Source organism: Dromiciops gliroides, chromosome 4 (assembly GCF_019393635.1).
Source record: "Dromiciops gliroides isolate mDroGli1 chromosome 4, mDroGli1.pri, whole genome shotgun sequence".
NCBI classification, from domain to species: domain Eukaryota; kingdom Metazoa; phylum Chordata; class Mammalia; order Microbiotheria; family Microbiotheriidae; genus Dromiciops; species Dromiciops gliroides.
The window spans coordinates 156,414,301-156,432,332 of NC_057864.1; the positions used below are offsets into that span (position 1 = coordinate 156,414,301).

General features: G+C 40.7%; 1 protein-coding gene across 1 annotated transcript in view; it reads right to left on the minus strand.

Annotated features, from left to right (window-relative positions):
- Window positions 1–18,032, minus strand: part of KIRREL1 (kirre like nephrin family adhesion molecule 1) — a 163,928-nt gene that overhangs the window by 18,324 nt on the left and 127,572 nt on the right. Inside the window, exon 4 of the mRNA XM_043963055.1 lies at window positions 169–326. Coding sequence (XP_043818990.1) covers window positions 169–326 — 158 coding nt within the window. The remainder of the gene's footprint in view (window positions 1–168; window positions 327–18,032) is intronic.

The following is an 18,032-nucleotide window of genomic DNA, read 5'->3' on the forward strand; positions in this document are numbered from 1 at the left end:
CAGGAAGATGAGTCTTCCTGACTTCAGGCTTGACACTTTGTGCACTATGGTGCCACTTAGCCGCCCACTCTGGATCCCAGGCTAGATGTATTAGACCAAGTCCAAGTTCATGGCAGGTATGAAGTGACCCTTGCACTCAGGCTAGGTAAGGTAAGATTAGAACCTCACCGTTGTGGTCATAGCCCCCTCCTGCTGTGTCCCATCCCGGAACCAAACAATCGTGGCAGCAGGTTTGGCACTGCAAGCTCGGCATGTCAAGTTGTACGGTGTCCCTGCCCGGAGCAGGATGACAGGCCCCCCATCAATTGTAGGATCCTCTGGGGGAACTGTGGAAGAAGAGGAAAACAAAGTCAGCCAGAGTTGGGGTAAATGGGGAAAGCAGTATTGGGGGCAAGTTCCTCTGAGTCACCTATCTCCCACACCTCCACACCACTTAACCCACTTGGTGCCTCTGAAGCATCTCTCTATCTACTAGGTTTAAATGCCCTGACTCCTGGCCTGTTGCTGTCTCTGGTATGGTTCATGGTGTCTCACAGCCTCCTTCCATGCCCTAGGCCTGAGATGGGGGGGGGAACCTCAAAGATAGGAAGGCTAGTATGTACATGGAGTTACACATGGAATATCTTTATTTTGTGAGCTTACTAAAAACTCAAATAGCTTAGAGCCCCAGCTGTTGTTTGTCCTTCATTATCAAAGAGGACCATGACATCAGGGTGGTGTCATGACTTGCAGTGAATTGGATTTAAGTGAGGAAGGGCTGCGCAAAGTCACCAACCCCACTCTCTCCTCCAGAGCCATCTGGGTCCAGTGGCAAGATATACATCAGAACAACTGGAGACGGCCCTGAATGTTTAAGGCAATTGAGGTTAAGTGATTTGCCGAGGGTCACACAGCTAGTAGGTGAGATTTGAACTCAGGTCCTCCCAACTTCAGAGCCAGTGCTCTATCCATTGTGCCACCTAGCTGCCCAAATCACCCAAGCAGAACTTCATGGGGCTACCAGACAACAAGGTGGAACTTGATTCCCCTTGGCAAGTCCCCCTACTACGAACTTCTTGGTGTGAAGGGAAGATTGGAGGGTGGAGAAAAAATTAAAAACTGAATATTCTTATCTCATATTTGGCTTAACCATTCATGACACTTTTGCTTGGAGGAGAGTGAATTGTGGTAGATAGAATGTTGGACCCAGAGGTCCTAAATCCTGGTTTGTAATCCTAGCTGTGTGACCAAGGAAAAGGCCCTTAACCTCTCTGAGCCTAAGTCTTCTCATTTGTAAAATGGGAACTCTACTACTCATAATACCGATTTCACAGTGTTTGGTAAGATGATCAGACAAGGCAATGTATGTATTGAGCTTTGGAAACTAGAAGAGGGCAACATAAATGTCTATTTATTATTGGTCTTTAATGGTGAAAAGGACAGAGGGTTAAAGCCATGACTTTCAGACACAAAAGTGTGCTGGTCTCTCCTAGGGTCAGGGTCTACATGTGACAGTGCTCAGCAGGAAGGAGGCGGGCTGAAACGGGGAGCTAGCACACTGAAATGCTCACCCCTTAGCATTGCTGCTTAAGAACTTCACCATCGTGAGCTAACTGTGAGTGAGACAGAGAGACAGAGACAGAGAACCTGCAATTGGGATAGGGAACTTCCCAGGTAAAAAAACTTCCTCTACCAACTTCTCTCTGACTTTTAGCCTTGGAGTTGTGTATAGCAGGGGTGGCAAACATGCGGCCAGTTGCAGGTGAGGCCCACAACACTCCAGATTGTGCCCTGAACCATGTTAAAAATGCATTTGGGAAATACTTAACAAAATAAATAAAAATACGATGAAACAGATTTGTGTGTTGTTCAGTCATGTACAGCTCTTTGTGATGCTATGGACACACCAATACTGTCCATGGGGTTTTCTTGGCAAAAATACTGGAGTGGTTTGCTATTTTCTTCTTCAGTGGCTTGAGGCAAATAGAGGTTAAGTGACCTGCCCAGGGTCACACAGCTGGTAAGTATCTGAGGTTGGACTGGAACTCAGGTCTTCCTGACGCCAAGCCTAGAGCTCTAACCATTTGGCCGCCTTGATGCCTCAAAACTTAAATAATACATTTTAAAACTAAGTCAATATGTAGCCCACAGGGTTCCTTATATATGGCTTAGAGGAGCTCATTTCTATTTGAGTTTGACACCACCAGCCTAGACTGCTGAGAGGTTAAGTCCTAGTTCATACAACCAGGATGTGACCGAGGCAGGACTAGAACCCAAGGATTCCTTTTTTTCCAGATCTTCCCAACTGTAAAATGGGAACAATGATACCTTATGGGGCAGCTAAGTGGTACAATGAATAGAGCACTGGTCCTGGAGTCAGGAAGACTTGAGTTCAAATATGACCTCAGACATTTACTAGCTATGTGACCCCTGGGCAAGTCATTTAATTCCAACTGCCCTCCAAAACAACAATAATAATACTTTATCTACCCCCTTCATAAGGTTGCTGTGAGCAAAATACTTTGTAAGTCTGAAAGTGCTATATAATTATAAGCTAATAGCCAGCATTAATATGGTTTTAAGGTTTTCAAAGCTTTTGATAGATTGTCTTATTTGATCCTAATAATATCCCCTCTCACAACCCAATGATAGTGTAATGTCATAAGGGAGGATTCAGTTAGTCTGAGAACCACTGAAAAAAGACAAAAGGCAGAAGGTGGTAGAGAGGTGTGTATATGTCTGGGGGGGGCGGGGGGATAGGGAGAGGTGAGGAGGCACTTCTCTGCAGAAGAAACAGGAAGCAGATTATGTGGATGTTCAAACTGGCTTTCCTCTTCCTTTTCCTCTCCACAAGACCCTGGCTAAAGAGAATCTCCCCTTTTCTCCAAACTCCCCAATTAGGGAGATGCTACCTTATCACCTGAGGTCCCCTGCCCCCAATTCCTTCAAAATTCCTTCCTCTTTCTCCCATATGTTCAGTTTCACTCCTTCCATATTTCACTAGAATGGAAAGCCTCATGAATAACGACACCCGTAATATAAACACTTCACACACTTTACGTTATCTCATTTGGTCCTTTTAATAGTCCTGTTGATAGGTGCTATAATTGTGCCCATTTTACAAGTAAGGAAACTGAGGTTCATAGAACTTAAGTAATTTGCCCACGGTCAGAGAGCAGGTTAATGTCTCAGGATTCTTGCTTTTGTGCTGGCTGCCCTGCATGCCTGGAATGGACTCTCTCCTCACCCCCTATTTCCTGGAAACCCTCTCTTCCTTCAAGATGCAACTTCCTGGGGGCAGCTAGGTGGCGCAGTGGATAAAGCACCGGTCCTGAATTCAGGAGTACCTGAGTTCAAATCCGGCCTCAGACACTTACTAGCTGTGTGACCCTGGGCAAGTCACTTAACCCCCATTGCCCTGCTAAAAAAAAAAAAAAAAAAAAAAAAAAGATGCAACTTCCTAAATGAAGCCTTCCTTGATCCCCTCAACCACTAGGGCCCTTTCTCCCAAACTATCTTGTGTTAATTATTTTTTATTTATTCTCTTCATATTCATCTTATATACACTTGTATGTGTACTTGTTGGGTCATGTATGTATGTTGTTTTTCCTTCATTTTCAAAGACCAATGACATCATGAGGGTGATGTCTTGACTTGCAAAATCATCAACCTCACTCTCATCTGAGTCCAGTGGCAAGACAAAGGTAAAAAATAAAACTGGCAATGGCTCAGGATGCAATGGGTGATCTTGGCCTTCCTAAATTAGGGTCTTAAAATGTAAACTCCTTGCACACAGGGATTGTTTCTTTCTTTGTATCTGTATCCCTAACACCTAACACAGTGTCCAGCACATAGTAGGTACTTATAAAAATGCTTATTGACTAACTGATGGAGGGATTTCAACCTAGGTCTTCCTGGCTCAAAGCCCAGGATTCTAATACCCTATTTCTGTCATGTCAACACTAATGGACCAGTCCCTCCCAGTCCCTCTTGTACAAAATTTAAGTATTATCTTGAACTCCTTTCTCAGTCATTTCACACATTTTTTTAAAAATTTGAAAATCCTGTGTTTCCTACTTTGGAAATGTCTCTTGCATCTACCCTCTTCTCTTTTTAAAAATTGGCATTGGTTTATAGGGCCATAGATAGAGAGCTAGAAGGGCCTTTGGAGGCCAACCCCTTAGTTTTGTGGATGAGGAAAATGAGGTCCAGGGAAGTCATGTGACTGATCCAAGGTCATACCCATAGTTTAAGCATCAGAAGTGAGATTTTAACCCAGATCCTCTAATTCCAGGGCCTATATGCTTTCTCTTGTACTGTGTCTTTTAAAAATCATATTCATTTCCAAATGTATGCCTCCCTAAGTACCTTGTCCAAAGAACCTTCACTTATTACAAAGATTAAGAGAAAATGAAAAAAAAGAGACTTCAACAAAACCAACCAACACATTGAACATATCTGACAGTATAAATAATCTCTCACACCCATAGCTCCCCATCTCTGCAGTAAAGGAAGGCAGGAAGTCTATTTTTCTCAATTCTTCTTTCAGACCAAGCTTGGTCATGGTAATCAGTGTCCAATTTTCATTTTGCTGTTTTTACAATTTATATCCCTGTAGTCATGTATATTGTTTTCTTGGCTCTGTTTATTTCACTCTGCATCAATTTATATTATTGGGTCTGTCTTCCATAAGTTTCTCCAGAATTGACTACTTGCATCTTTTGTCATTTTTGCCAATTTGAGGGTTATGAGGTGAAACCTTGAATTTGCATTTCTCTTTTTGGTGATTTAAACAAATCTTTCTTGTAATTGTAGTTTGCAATCCTTTAAAAAACCATTTGCTCATATTCTTTGATCACATTCATCGGGAAATGGCTGTTGGTCTTACAAATCTGTGTAAATTCCTTATATAAATAGGATATCAAACCTTTATCACAGACATTTGATACAAAAGGATTTTTTTTCCTCCAGTTAACAACTTCCCTTCTTATCCTAGCTATATTGATGGTGTGAAAAAAGTGTTTCAGTTCCATGTAATCAAAAGTATCTATTTTATCTTCTGTGATCTCCTTTCTCTCCTCCCCCCCAGTCATATTTGTGAAAGATAACTCTATCCACTTCCCCCATTTTTATGTGGTCTTTTATATTTAAGTCTAATATCCATTCAGATATTATTGTTCTATATCAAAGCCATACGGTGCTGGTTTAAATCTATTTTTTGCTAAGTTGCTTTCCAGTTTTCCCAATAGTTCTTGTGAAGTAGGAAGTCCCTCCCCAAGTATTTATGTTCTCAGGTTTAGCAAACATTAAGTTATCACATTTAATTACTTCTTATTCTTATCTAGTTTGTTTCAATTATCTACTTTTCTAATTTAATAATAAAAATAATACTTAGTATTCATAGAGTGCATTGAGGCACTTAAAGAGTTCTTTGTCTGCAAAGAGCTTTATAAATATTATCTCATTTAATCCTTACTATAATCCAGGGAGATAAGTGTTATTATTATTCCCATTTTATAGCTGAGGAAAATTAGGCTGAGAGATGTTGAGTGACTTGCTCAAGGTCACACTGCTAATGAATGCCAGAGGTGGTATCTGAACTCAGGTCTTCTTGATTCCTAGTCCAGTGCTCTATCTATTAGGTCACCTGCGTACCACTAATACAAAGTTTTGATGATTATTACTTTATAATCCAATTTGAGATCAGGGAGCTCCATTTCTTTGTCCTTCATGCTTTTTTTCATTGTTTGCCTTGAGACTCAATTAAAGACTTTTTTATGGCTCCATATTTTTAGCCATTATTTTATCAGCATTGTAAAGGATCTTCATAGTAATTTGATTGGTATAACCTAAATCTTTAAATTAATTTAGGTATTAAAATGTTAAATATTGGCATAGTTCAAACTTGAGCTATGAATTTACCTCTGATTATTTAGATCACTCTTTGTTTCTTTAAATTATTTTGTAATTCTATTTATGTCTTGGTAGATTGACTTCCAGACTTTGATGACTTTTGCAGTTATTTCCTTTTTTTTTCCTTTTTTTTGGTGAGACAATTGGGATTAAGTGACTTGCCCAGGGTCACACAGCTAGTAAGTATCAAGTGTCTGAGTCCGGATTTGAACTCAGGTCCTTCTGAATCCAGGGCCGGTGCTCTAGCCACTGCGCCACCTAGCTACCCCTCTTCAGTTATTTCAAGTGGAAATTTCCCTTTCTATTAATTCCTTCTGGATTTTGTTATCATTACATAGAAATGCTGATTTTTATGGATTTGTTTAGTATCCTCTTTCTAAAAAATCTATTGTCTCAGATTGTTTCTTTTCTGATTCTCTGGGGTTTTCTAAGTAAATCATGTCAGTGTAAATAGGGATAATTTAGTCCCTTCTTGTCAATGTTTATGTCTTTAATTTTTTCTCTTCATCTTATTACTATCACTAGCATTTCTAGAATTATGTGTAGTAGGGAGACAAAGGAGCCTTGATTTGTCCCTATATTTACTGGGAAAACCTCATTTCCCCATTGTGAATAATGCTAGCTTTTAGTTTTAAATATATATGGTACAGGGGATAGAGTGCTAGACTCGGGGTCAGGATGACTCATCTTCATGAGTTCATATCTGGCCTCAAGACATTTCCTAGCTGTGTGATCCTGGGCAAATCACTTAACCCTGTTTGCCTCAGTTTCCTCATCTGTAAAATGAGCAGGAGAAGGAAATGGCAAACTACTCCAGGACCTTTGCCAAAAAAAAACCCATATGGGGTCCTGAAGACTTTGATATGACTGACGTGTATTTTTTTTCATAAAAATAACTATATTAACAGTACTTTTGTTGTTCAGTTAGCTTCCTTTATGACTTTAGATACTATCTCATTTGGTGGAGATGTTTAGTATTGATAGTTTCATCACCTATGGTGCTTTTTTTTAACATAAAAAGCCTATGCTTTTTAGAAGGTTTTAGCAAAAACAAAATGTATACGTCAAAGGCTTATTCTGCACCAATTGATATAATCATGTCTTGTGTTTTTGTTATGATTAATTATTTTAATCATTTCCTAAATGTTGATCATCCTTGCATCCCTGGTATAAATCCAACTTGAATAATTTTTTGAATATATTGCTGTTTGGCAGCCAGATATAGAACACAACAGTTTCAGAAGGATTAAAAATGGATTATCATGCAGAGGGCAATGGAGAGGCATATGGTAAGTGTGAGCAGGCAACAATATACCATCAACAAGGAATTTTGAGGAACAAGAATACAAGATGTTATCTAGGAAATGTATGACAAGAAGAAAAGCTGAGTTGGTCACATGGAGTTCTTTGACCCACTCATGCATAAATGAATGGCTAGAGTACCCCATGAGTACCTTCAAAATGTTAAGAGAAAAGGTAGCATCACCCCAGCATGTTAGTAGACCATCTGTATAAAACTTAAGGGAGAATATGGATAAGAATTTCACAGGATGAGTTGGAAGTTTGGGTTTTGATCTTAACTGTTGGAAATTTATGAGAGCAAACATCAAATGTTTGAATATTACTAAAATCTTTTTTTTTTTGCTAGGATTTTACTGAAAAATATTTGCACCAATATTAGTAGTAATGTTGGTCTATGTTTCTTGGATTTATCCCTCCCTGGTTCAAGTATTGAGATTATGTGTTTGGTATAGTGTCTTCCAATTTTTTTGAGAATAATTTGTGTGACATAGGTATTAATTGCCCTTTAGACATTTGATAGAATTCAACTCTGGGTCAGAGTTTTGCTTACATTATTTTTTGTTGGTTTGGTTTGGTTTTTGTGGGGCAATGAGGGTTAAGTGACTTGACTAGGCACACACAACTAGTATGTGTCAAGTGTCTGAGTCCGGATTTGAACTTGGGCCCTCCTGAATCCAGGGCTGGTTCTTTATCCACTGTACCACCTAGATGCCCCTGATTACATTATATTTAATGTTAGTTTATTCTTCTAGGCTCCCTTCTCAACTCTCACCACTATTTACTAACACTATCCCAAATTCCTTGAATTTTCTTTAAATATTCATTTCTTCCTTTAGCTCTCTATGCTTATTTCTTTCATTTATCTTTTGTCCCCTTTTGAACCTTCACTTTCCAGTTAGGCATGTGTTCAAAATCTTTCTTTCTCTACTCCCTTAGTTTAGGACATATTCTTATATATTTTCCTCTGCTTTGTCCTCATTTTTTTTCTCTCCCTTATAGTCTATGCTGAATTCAACTCTCCAATTAATGGACTATACCTTTATTTGTTCCTTTATCATTCTGTGTCCCTCATGAGGGTAGTCTCTAGCGCATCAAATTTAAACTTTCTCTTCTACTGAATTTCTATGCTATTAAATTTGTAGATCCTCCATCATCCTCCCCCTTTCCCCCCCTGTTCTCCAGCACTCTTAGAAATATCAATTTATGAAGGTAGCTGTGTTGACTGGAAGTAATGTTATGTGGCTGGAATCACTCTTTGTCCAGAATCATGAGAACCAGCCCTTATCCCCTGGACTCACAATGTTTGCTAACCACTCCTAAAGCTCATCTCTGGTTCTACATCATTCCTACCCTGGCACCTTTGGTGCAGAATTCCCTGGGGAGTCACATCTCCTTTTCTGGGGCTTGTTGTGGTCTTAAGACAGCCATTTCTCAAAGAAGGTAGTCTCCTAATGTGTACATAATCCCTGTCTGACAAAACCAATCATAAGGCTCCTTTCCATAGACTCACACACACAAGTTTTCTACATTCTTTAGTAACATGCTTTTATCTTTCCTCCATGGAAAAGACCCCACCCCAACTCCTTCCACCCCAGTAAGTTCTCTCCATTGCTTTTATCTTACTTTTCCATAGCCTCTACTTTTGTTGAGAGACTAAATAAATACTATAGACTATGTGGGAGTGCATCTCTACCTCCCCACTATATTTTATCTTCCCTTCTCCTTTCCACCCATCTACTGTTATCCCTCCCACAAAAGATATTGATTCCCCTACAGGGGATCAGAGGATTTAGTCCATAAATATGCTATGCTTTGTTGTTTTTACCTTCACAGTAACTCTTGTATACATCCCCTTCTCTCCAATCACACAAACACCACCCTGGTACCAGCTTTCATCACCTCATATCTGGACTATTGCAATAGCCTGCTGGTTGGTGTCCCTGCTTCAACTTAGCCCACTCTGGTCCATCCTCCACTCAGCTGACAAAGTGATCTTCTGCTCTGATATATTGGTTCTCTACTCAATAAACTCCAGTGGTTCACTATGACCTCCAGATCAAATAGAACATGCTTTGTTTGGCTTTCAAAACTCTTTACAACCTGGGAATCCCCTTCCTACCTTTCTAGTCTTCTTACATTTTCTTCCATTCTACATACCCTGTGATCCACCAACACTGTCTACTTCTTGATGTTCCTTTCATGCAGCTCTCTCTTTCCCAAGTCGGTGCATTTTCACTGGCTGTCCTTCATGCCTGAAATGTTCTCCCTCCTCATCTTTGCTTCCTGGATTCCTTCAAAGCTTATCTCAAATACAACTTTCTGTAACTGGTCTTTCCTGATGTCTACCTCCAACCCCCTCACAATTAATGCTTTCCCTTAGATATTACCTCCCATTTAGACTCTATACATCTTTTTTCTTTCTTTCTTTCTTTTTTTGCATGGCAATGAGGGTTAAGTGACTTGACCAAGGCCACACAGCTAGTAAGTGTCAAGTGTCTGAGGCCAGATTTGAACTCAGGTCTTCCTGACTCCAGGGCCAGTGCTCTATCCACTGTGCTACCTAGCTGCCCCTAGACTCTATACATCTTGCATATATATGACTTCCCTAATAGCAGACTTGATTTTTGCCTCTCCCCGCTGCCTCCATCTTCAGTGTTTAGCATGGTGTCTGGCACATAGTAAAGCACTTAATGCTTATTTATTGATTGAATGCTTATTAAGCTATCTTATTTCTTTTATTTAAGTTTTCCTTAAATCATTAGTACCTTAGATTCTTTTTGTCCCTGAATGATCCCTTTGTTCTTCCTTTTATCCTACAGTTCAATAAAAAAATTTCTAAGAAATAACCTATACATATGAATTAATTTCATTACTTGGAATTTGTTCAAAAATTATACTCATTTGCCTGTCATGTTTCTTTTGTTTAGAATGCTTACAAGTCAAATATCCTGCTTATGAGTGCTTTTAAATTTATTTATTTTCATGTCTTTCTTTTGTAAAAGGTCTAACTGTTTTCACTGAGGATTAATCTCAACTTTGCAGAATATTATTTTAGCTTGTAGCTAGAGCTCTTTTGCTTTATACAATGTACATTCCATCCCCTTCTCCAGTTTCCTGTGACTGAGGAGTAATCCTGGTTATTCAAATTGGCATTGCTTCATAGTTAAAGATCTTTTACCTGGCTGCCTGTAATATGTTGTTACTTAAATTGAGAAATGTAATCACTACACATTTGAGAATATTAAGTGTGAGGCTTAAATATACATCTTTCTACAATAGAATTTAAGCTCCTTAAGGTAAGAGACCACTTCATTTTTGCTTTTGTATCTCTACTCCTTTTGTGTCCTAATTGCCTAGCAAGGTAGCTGACAAATAGTATGCATTCAATAAATGTTTAATGATTACTTGATATGTATGATGTTTGTGCTTAGGTGTATGTTTCTCTAGCAGCAATCTATGGATTCAATCCATCAGTACGTTACTGTTTGTGTTCAAAATTCCAGGCACATGGATTCCTGATATATAGTATGCAATTTTTACATATATATGTGGGCGTGTACACATACACACACAAATACATATATATACACACATATTTATATAGATAGATATTACATGTTAATATAGAAATACATGCATTCAGTTCTGAGAAATATGTTTACATCCTATCTTCATAGCCTGCCTGTAATTTCAGTTGCTTTGGCTTGGGTAGAATCCATGGGTTCTTTTAAAGTTGTTTTTTGCTTCTCTTCTGCAAAATCTCAATCAACTTAGTATTTTATTCTAAATCTACCATTCTTTCTTTAAAAGCCTCAGTTCCTTTAGAGAAAATTTCCATCATGTCTTCTATATTTCTACCCTGCTGCTTGTCTTTCAAATTTTGCATTGAGAGTTCTGATTTCTGAAATCATCTCATTCCTAATATCTTCTTTTAAAATTTTCTCTTTGGAGCCATTCTAGCATTTTGTGAGTTGTTCCGTGATATCTGGAGAGTCTGAAGGATTTTTTCATTAGAAGATTTTTCCTCATTTTCATTCATACTATAATCATAAGCATGTACAGAGGAAAGGCTGGGTGTGCAGCACATCCTGTAGGGACCACTGAGTATGTTTAACTCTCTCTAAAGGGAAGGACCAATGATAATGTGTGCCTATAGGGTATATACACAGGACAGCACACACTGTGTATATACTTTTGAGTCTAGTATGTTGCTGTATTCTGGCCTCTCTTGGAATGATTTCTTATTTTCCATTTTGTCTCTGTGAAGCTCATAGGTTTTACTTTTCTTTCTAGGTTTTCTTTTCTAGTTTTTGACTTTTTTGTTAATGACATTGAGAAATTTTTTTAAGGCTTTCTCCTTTAGATGTTTGGTCTTTCAGTCTCTCCTATTTGCATTCATTTGTCTCTGATTTCCTCCCTTACTCTTTGGCTTCTTGCCCTCCCACTACTGTAAAAAACATCTTCCCCCACCCTTCTGCTGAGCTGGTCATCGTCAAGATGAGGATGGGGAGGCCTGGCCTGGACCCCTGCTGGGTTTCTAATCTACTTTCTCTCCAGCACTGATGCACTTTTCCCTCTAGCCCACTATATGATGCACATGTCTCTCCCACATCTACTCCTCCCATTGTTGTTTTTTTCACATATCTGGGAAGAATCCCAATCTGCTGCTGCTTGTGGGACATGGTATGGTCATAGGGACTGAACAGGGGTGGTGGGGAGTGGGCTGAGTTATTGCTACAGGAAGACCATGAAGACACAGTCAGGGCCTGAAGCACAAGCTTTGAATGTTGCCCACAGTGATTGTGCCCAGAATACATGGCACGATTTAGGAGATGTAAAGAGAGTATTTTAGTGCTGGCTTTAATCACACCTTTCCTTTACTATTTTTTTTTTTTTTGGTGAGGCAATTGGGGTTAAGTGACTTGCCCAGGGTCACACAGCTAGTAAGTGTTAAGTGTCTGAGGCTGGATTTGAACTCAGGTACTCCTGAATCCAGGGCTGGTGCTCTACCCACTGCGCCATCTAGCTGCCCCACCTTTCCTTTACTATTGCAATAACTTCTCCTAAATAATCTCCCTATCTCCAGTCTCACCTTTTGCCAATCTATTCTCCAATCAGCTGCCTAATTGATATTTTTCAAGGATAGGTTTCACTATGTTCCTGCCCTGCTCAGGAAGCCTCTATGGCTCCCTCTTGTCTATAGGATAAAATACAAAACTTTCGGCTTAATTTTCAAAGTCCTCCACAATCTGACTCCAGCCTACCTTTCTAGGCTTTCTGCTCAGTACTTTTTTTCATGTCTTCTACAGAGCACTCATACAGAAAGTTCTCACTTCATGTAAGTGGACTGTTTCACATACCTTCTCTCTAAAGCGATTTTTATGTAATGGGAATTTGCCCAAATATGTGGGGCAGGCAGAGAGAGGCCTGTGTGTGCCTGTGGAGGGAAGGGGCTGGCACATTGTTCAATGACATGTCGGGGTCAGGGACAGAGAAACAAGAGCAGGAGGAGGAGGAACAGGGTGGGAGTGGGAGATGGAGGAGGTAGGGCTAATCACATGGGAAGGCAGACATGTAGAGTCTGAACAAGGGCACAGACCAGAGAAGATAGATGATACTTGGGAGTTGGGAACAGACACCTAGTACCTGTGGATGGACAGAACGCGCACACACACACACACACACACACACACACACACACACAGAGGATGGACATGTGGTCAATTGGGCAGAGCAGGACATAGGTCTCTCTCACGACACATGTCTCAAACCAAGCCCCTGAACTGGCAGCATTGGTGGTGGTGTCCCCAAGTTCTTCTTGCACTTGGAGGGTTTAGTTTTTATTAGGGTTGGGGTTTTTGTTGTTGTTGTTATTGTTGTTTGGTGGGGGGTAGCCTAGCTGAGGAGCAGGAGAGGAGAAAGAGGATAGGACCATGAAATTAATAGATTTTTAAAAAAATTCAGATTTTCTTTCAGAATTCTTTATATATAGTTGAATTTGTGAAATGTGAATTACACAAAGGAAGAACTGCCTGTATTGTCTTGATTGCTGTCCCCTACACATGCTGGTCAGTCTGCCACCTCTGTGCATGCTGTCTCCCATGCTTAAATGCATTCCACTCTTATCTCTGCCTCTTACAATCCTTACTTTCCTTCAAGCTCCCCTCAAATGCTACCTTGGACAAGAAGCCTATCCTGATCTTCCCAGTTGCTAGTTCTCTCTTCCCAAAGTTACTTTTTTTCTCTATTTTGTATTTAATTACTCTGTACATGTTATTTCCTTATAGCAGAACATAAGCTACTTGAGAACAGGGAGATCATTTTTGTCTTTGTATTTTTGTTTGTTTGTTTCTAGTAGTATTTTGTTTTAGTTTCCAATTGCATATCAAGATTGTTTTCAACATTCATTTTTGTAAGATTTGGAGTTCCACATTTTCCTCCCTCCCTCCCCAAGACCTCAAGCTTATCTTTGTATTTTCAGGACTTAGCAAAGTGCTATTGAATTCAACCAAACAACATGAAATTATTATGTGCCTGCAACCTGCTAGACTGTTCTGAAGATATAAAGAAAAACAATAATCAAAATGAAATCGATAGGGGAAGACAATATAGCTATATATAGGTACACGAAAAATATATAAATACAAAGTAATTTTGTGGGGAGAACACTATAAGCTTGGGGAACCAGGAAAGGAGTCACATAGGTTGTGGTACTTGAGATGAGCTTTGAAAGAAACTTATGACTGTAAGAGGTAAGGAGGGAGTGTATTCCAAGCATGGGGCACAGCCTGTGCAAAGGCATGGAGAGAAGAAATGTTGTATGTGAGGAACCACAAGAAAAAAAGAGTTTGAATGGAAAACAGAGTATGTAAAGGAGAGTCATGTATCCTAAGTTTGGAAAGATAGATCATGAGAGGCATTAAGTGTCAAGCAGGAGGTTTTATTTGACTAAAAGTAACAATAGGTAACTTCTGGAGTTTAATGCATAGGGAAGGAATAAATTCAGAATCATGCCTTAGGAAAACATAGACTCTCATTACCAACCACCTGGATAATTGCAATAACTCCCATTTCTCTCTCTCTCTCTCTCTCTCTCTCTCTCTCTCTCTCTCTCTCTCTCTCTCTCTCTCTTTCTCTCTCTCCTTTGATCCATGTTTCAAACTGCTACCAGATTTATACAGACACCTGGTCATGCCACTCCTCTGCTCAAAATCCTTAGAGAGCTCCCTATTGTCCATCATGTCAATTTAAAACTCCTTAGGCTGGCACTCAAAACTCCCCAGAATCTTATACCACATTATCTTCCTGGTCTTATCACATATACCTCCCTTCCATGTGCTCTATGTCCCCAACAGATTGGACCATTTTCCATTCCTTGGGCAGATCCCATATTTTCTTGCTTCCATATTTGTTTTTTCTCCAGGTTCGAATGTATCCCTTCTTCCCTCTCCATCTTTACTTCTCTGATACATTCAGTATGTATCCTTTCGTATCTGTGTATATATAGTACTTTTCCACTAGACCCTAAACTTGAAAAGGCAGGGAGCTATGTCTACACATCTATTTATTATATGTCACTTAGTGCCTAGTACTGACTCTGTACATAGGAAATATTTAATAAATTCTAGTTGCAGTTGAAGTTATATGCATGTATGCACATATATCTGAGTTTAAATGTACCTGGTATGCCCATACACATGTTTGCATGTATGTATCTATTTTGATCACATGTATACATTTGTGTAGACTTGAATATGCCCGTTCATTTCTATATTTCGAGGAATTGGTATTTCCTCCATGCATGTGGGTGCTCCTTCTACTGGCGCTGGTCATAAGCACTCCCCACTTTGATGAGCCTCCCCTAATTTAGTCAGGCTGATCCTCAGATGACTGGAAAGATACATCTCTGAGCCTCCCCACTATCAGTATTTAAATGTGGATGTATTTTTGCAGGTACATGCATCTGCATTTCAATGTGTGTGTGTGTGTGTGTGTGTTCAAAAGATAATACCTTTACCCAGAATCCTACAGTATGAGGGAGGATAGGGACATCAGACTCTGTCTGAAGTAGGCTTAGCAGGAAGTTTGTTTTTGGGGTAGTGGTGGAAGATATGCATGTTAGGAGATAGGGGTGAGGGTGAAGTCAAATAAAGACACTACATCAGGCTGGCAAAATGCAAGGCTTCAGCACTCTCGATGTTCCCTTCTGGGTTTTGTGGGTGTCATAGCCTTTAGTCCCCCCTCCCCCATCACTGAGCTCCCAGCTAAGGAAAGCTTAGCCTTATCAATACCTTTGTTTAGCTATAGATAGCTGGATATTTGGGAAGCAGAAGGGAAGGGAGAAGGGGGACAAAGGAAAAGATAAGGCAAGGCAGAGCAGTGCATGAAGGGGCAGGGCAGGGCAAGGCAGAACAGGGCAGAACCAGGCAGGTAGGGCAAGGAAGAAGAGGGCAAAGTTGTTGTTATTTCAGTTCTGTTCAACTCTTTGTGACCCCATTGGGGGTTTTGTTGGCAGAGATACTGCAGTAATTTGTGATTTCCTTCTCCAGTTCATTTTACAGATGAGGAACTGAGGTAGAGTTAAGTGAGTTCACATAGCTAATTAGTGTCTGAAGCTAGATTTGAACCCATGAAGATGAGTCTTCCCAACTCAAAGTCCAGTGCTCTATCCACTCTGCCACCTAACTGCCCTGGGGCAGGTTAGGACAGGGCAGAAGAGAAAAATAGGAAGAGCGAACAGTCGGAGTAACCTCTCAGCATAATTCATCCTTCTTGTTACCTGGAGCATACAAGAAGTCCTGGTTTGCCTCTCCTATCTACTCTAAACCAGAAGTTGATCCCTGAAGGTCCATCCAACTGATCCTTCCCCTTTCCTCTTGCCAATCATCCATTTCTTTTATATTGACTCCTGGGGCCATATGTCTAGAGTTGCAAGGGATCTCAGAAGCCATCTAATACAATCATCTCATTTTACAGATGAGGAAACTAAAGGAGTAGGTTAAATGGTACAAGTAAGTTTCAGAGACAGGTAAAGTTAGTGTTCTTCCCAATGACACCTCAGCTAAGGTTCTCCTCCCTAGAAAACTAACTTGCTCCCCACACCCCCTATATAGTTAGATAACTATCACCTCCTCTGATGAGGGAACTTTTAGAAGCAAATGATTTTACCTTAATGGGCCTGAATTTTTTCTTCTGCAAAATAAGGGGTCGAGAGCCTGACCTAGGGGATAGAGAGCTGGTCTCAGAACCAAGAATCTCTGATTTTGTCTATAAACATTGGTCATGTGACCTACCAGAGTCACTCAGGGTCCATGCTGATGTTCAGAGACTGCAAGCTTCCAGAGGACAAGGCCCATTTAATTTATTCTTGTGTTTTGACCAGTGCTTAGCCCATTGCCTTGAAAAAGTGTTCTGTTGAATTTTCTTGAATTTAAATAAGCTTGCTGCCGCTAAGCACCCTCTCTTCTGCTTTGTCTCTCCTTCAACCCAGTGCCTCCCCTTTGCCCCAAGTTATCTCTTCTAGCTCTAAGGCCATTTTAGGGGAGGGAGGAAGGCAATGAAGAAATTAAAGGGGAGAGAGAGAAGGAACATAACAGGCAGTGGAGAAGCTTCCTAAAAAGATAGCAAGTGGGGGGGTGGTACAAAGACAAGAAGAAAATAAGAGAGAAACAGAGACAGTCAGAGAAGGACAAAGGGATTGTAATATACAGGACAGAAAGAGAGACATGGCCAGAGAAATAGAGACATAGCAAAAAAAAAAATCAAAATAGAGTCAGAAACAACTAGACAGAACTAGAGTGAAAAAAAGAAATTGGGCAAGAGAAAGACAGAACAACACAGAAGAGATAGTAGAGGTGGGGAGGGGTGCAGGTGGGAGAAGGGGAGACAGAGATAGAGAAGGCAAAGACAGAGAAAGGCATAGAGAGAGGAAGAGAGACAGAAATAGCAGAAGAGTGGGGGTAGAGAAAGATCAATCTGGGAGAGTTAGCGCAGATAAAGGGAAGGGTGAGAGAACAAAGAAAGAAAGGGGCAGAGAGGAGAGAGGAGCACACAGAGGGTGAGAAAGAATTGGGAGAGACAGAATCAGAGGTGCCCACACCACAGAGAGGAAAGACACAGAACACACAGACCCTGTGCCACAGAAGGAGGTGGAGGGGTGAAAAGCGGAGGGAACCACATATAAAGACACCCCCCCAGACCCACAGATTAAGCTACAAAGATGGAGAAGGTGGGGAAGGGGAGAAGGAGGGGGAGAGGGAGGAAGGGAGGGAGGGGGAGAGAAATATGCAAACCCAGCTCCAGGCAGAAGTGTGTCAGAGGCGACCTCATTCCTTTAATCTGCCCTGGAGAGGTTCTTCTAATTATGCAAATGGCTCCCCGGTGCCCAGGGAAGGCTTCTGCTCTTCCTACCGTGGGCAGCATTGGAGGGGATGCCTGGAGCCAGGTTGAGATCCTGAGGATACAACTTCTAGACTGAGGGGAGGGAGGCTGGGGAGAGGAGGGGCATAGAGAATGGCAGGGAGAGATAGTCCTGAGCACAAGCACAGTCTCAAATAGCCCTCTCAGCCTTTCCCTCCCCCCCATCTCTTACTTCATGTATTTATCCTCAGGGCCATTTTCAGTCCCAAGTCCCATCCTTTAAATTCTAGCCTTCTGGTATGCTAAGGGTATCAATGTAGTTGCTTAGGCTTAGTTTAGTAGGAGCCAAGGAAGACAAAGAGACCAAAGGAAGGGCTTGTTCAGGGTTATGATGTACAGAGAGATGAAGTGGGGGAAAGAAGGACAGAAGAACAAACTGCTCAGAGAGAGCAGCAGCAAAAAAGGAGACTCAGAAACAA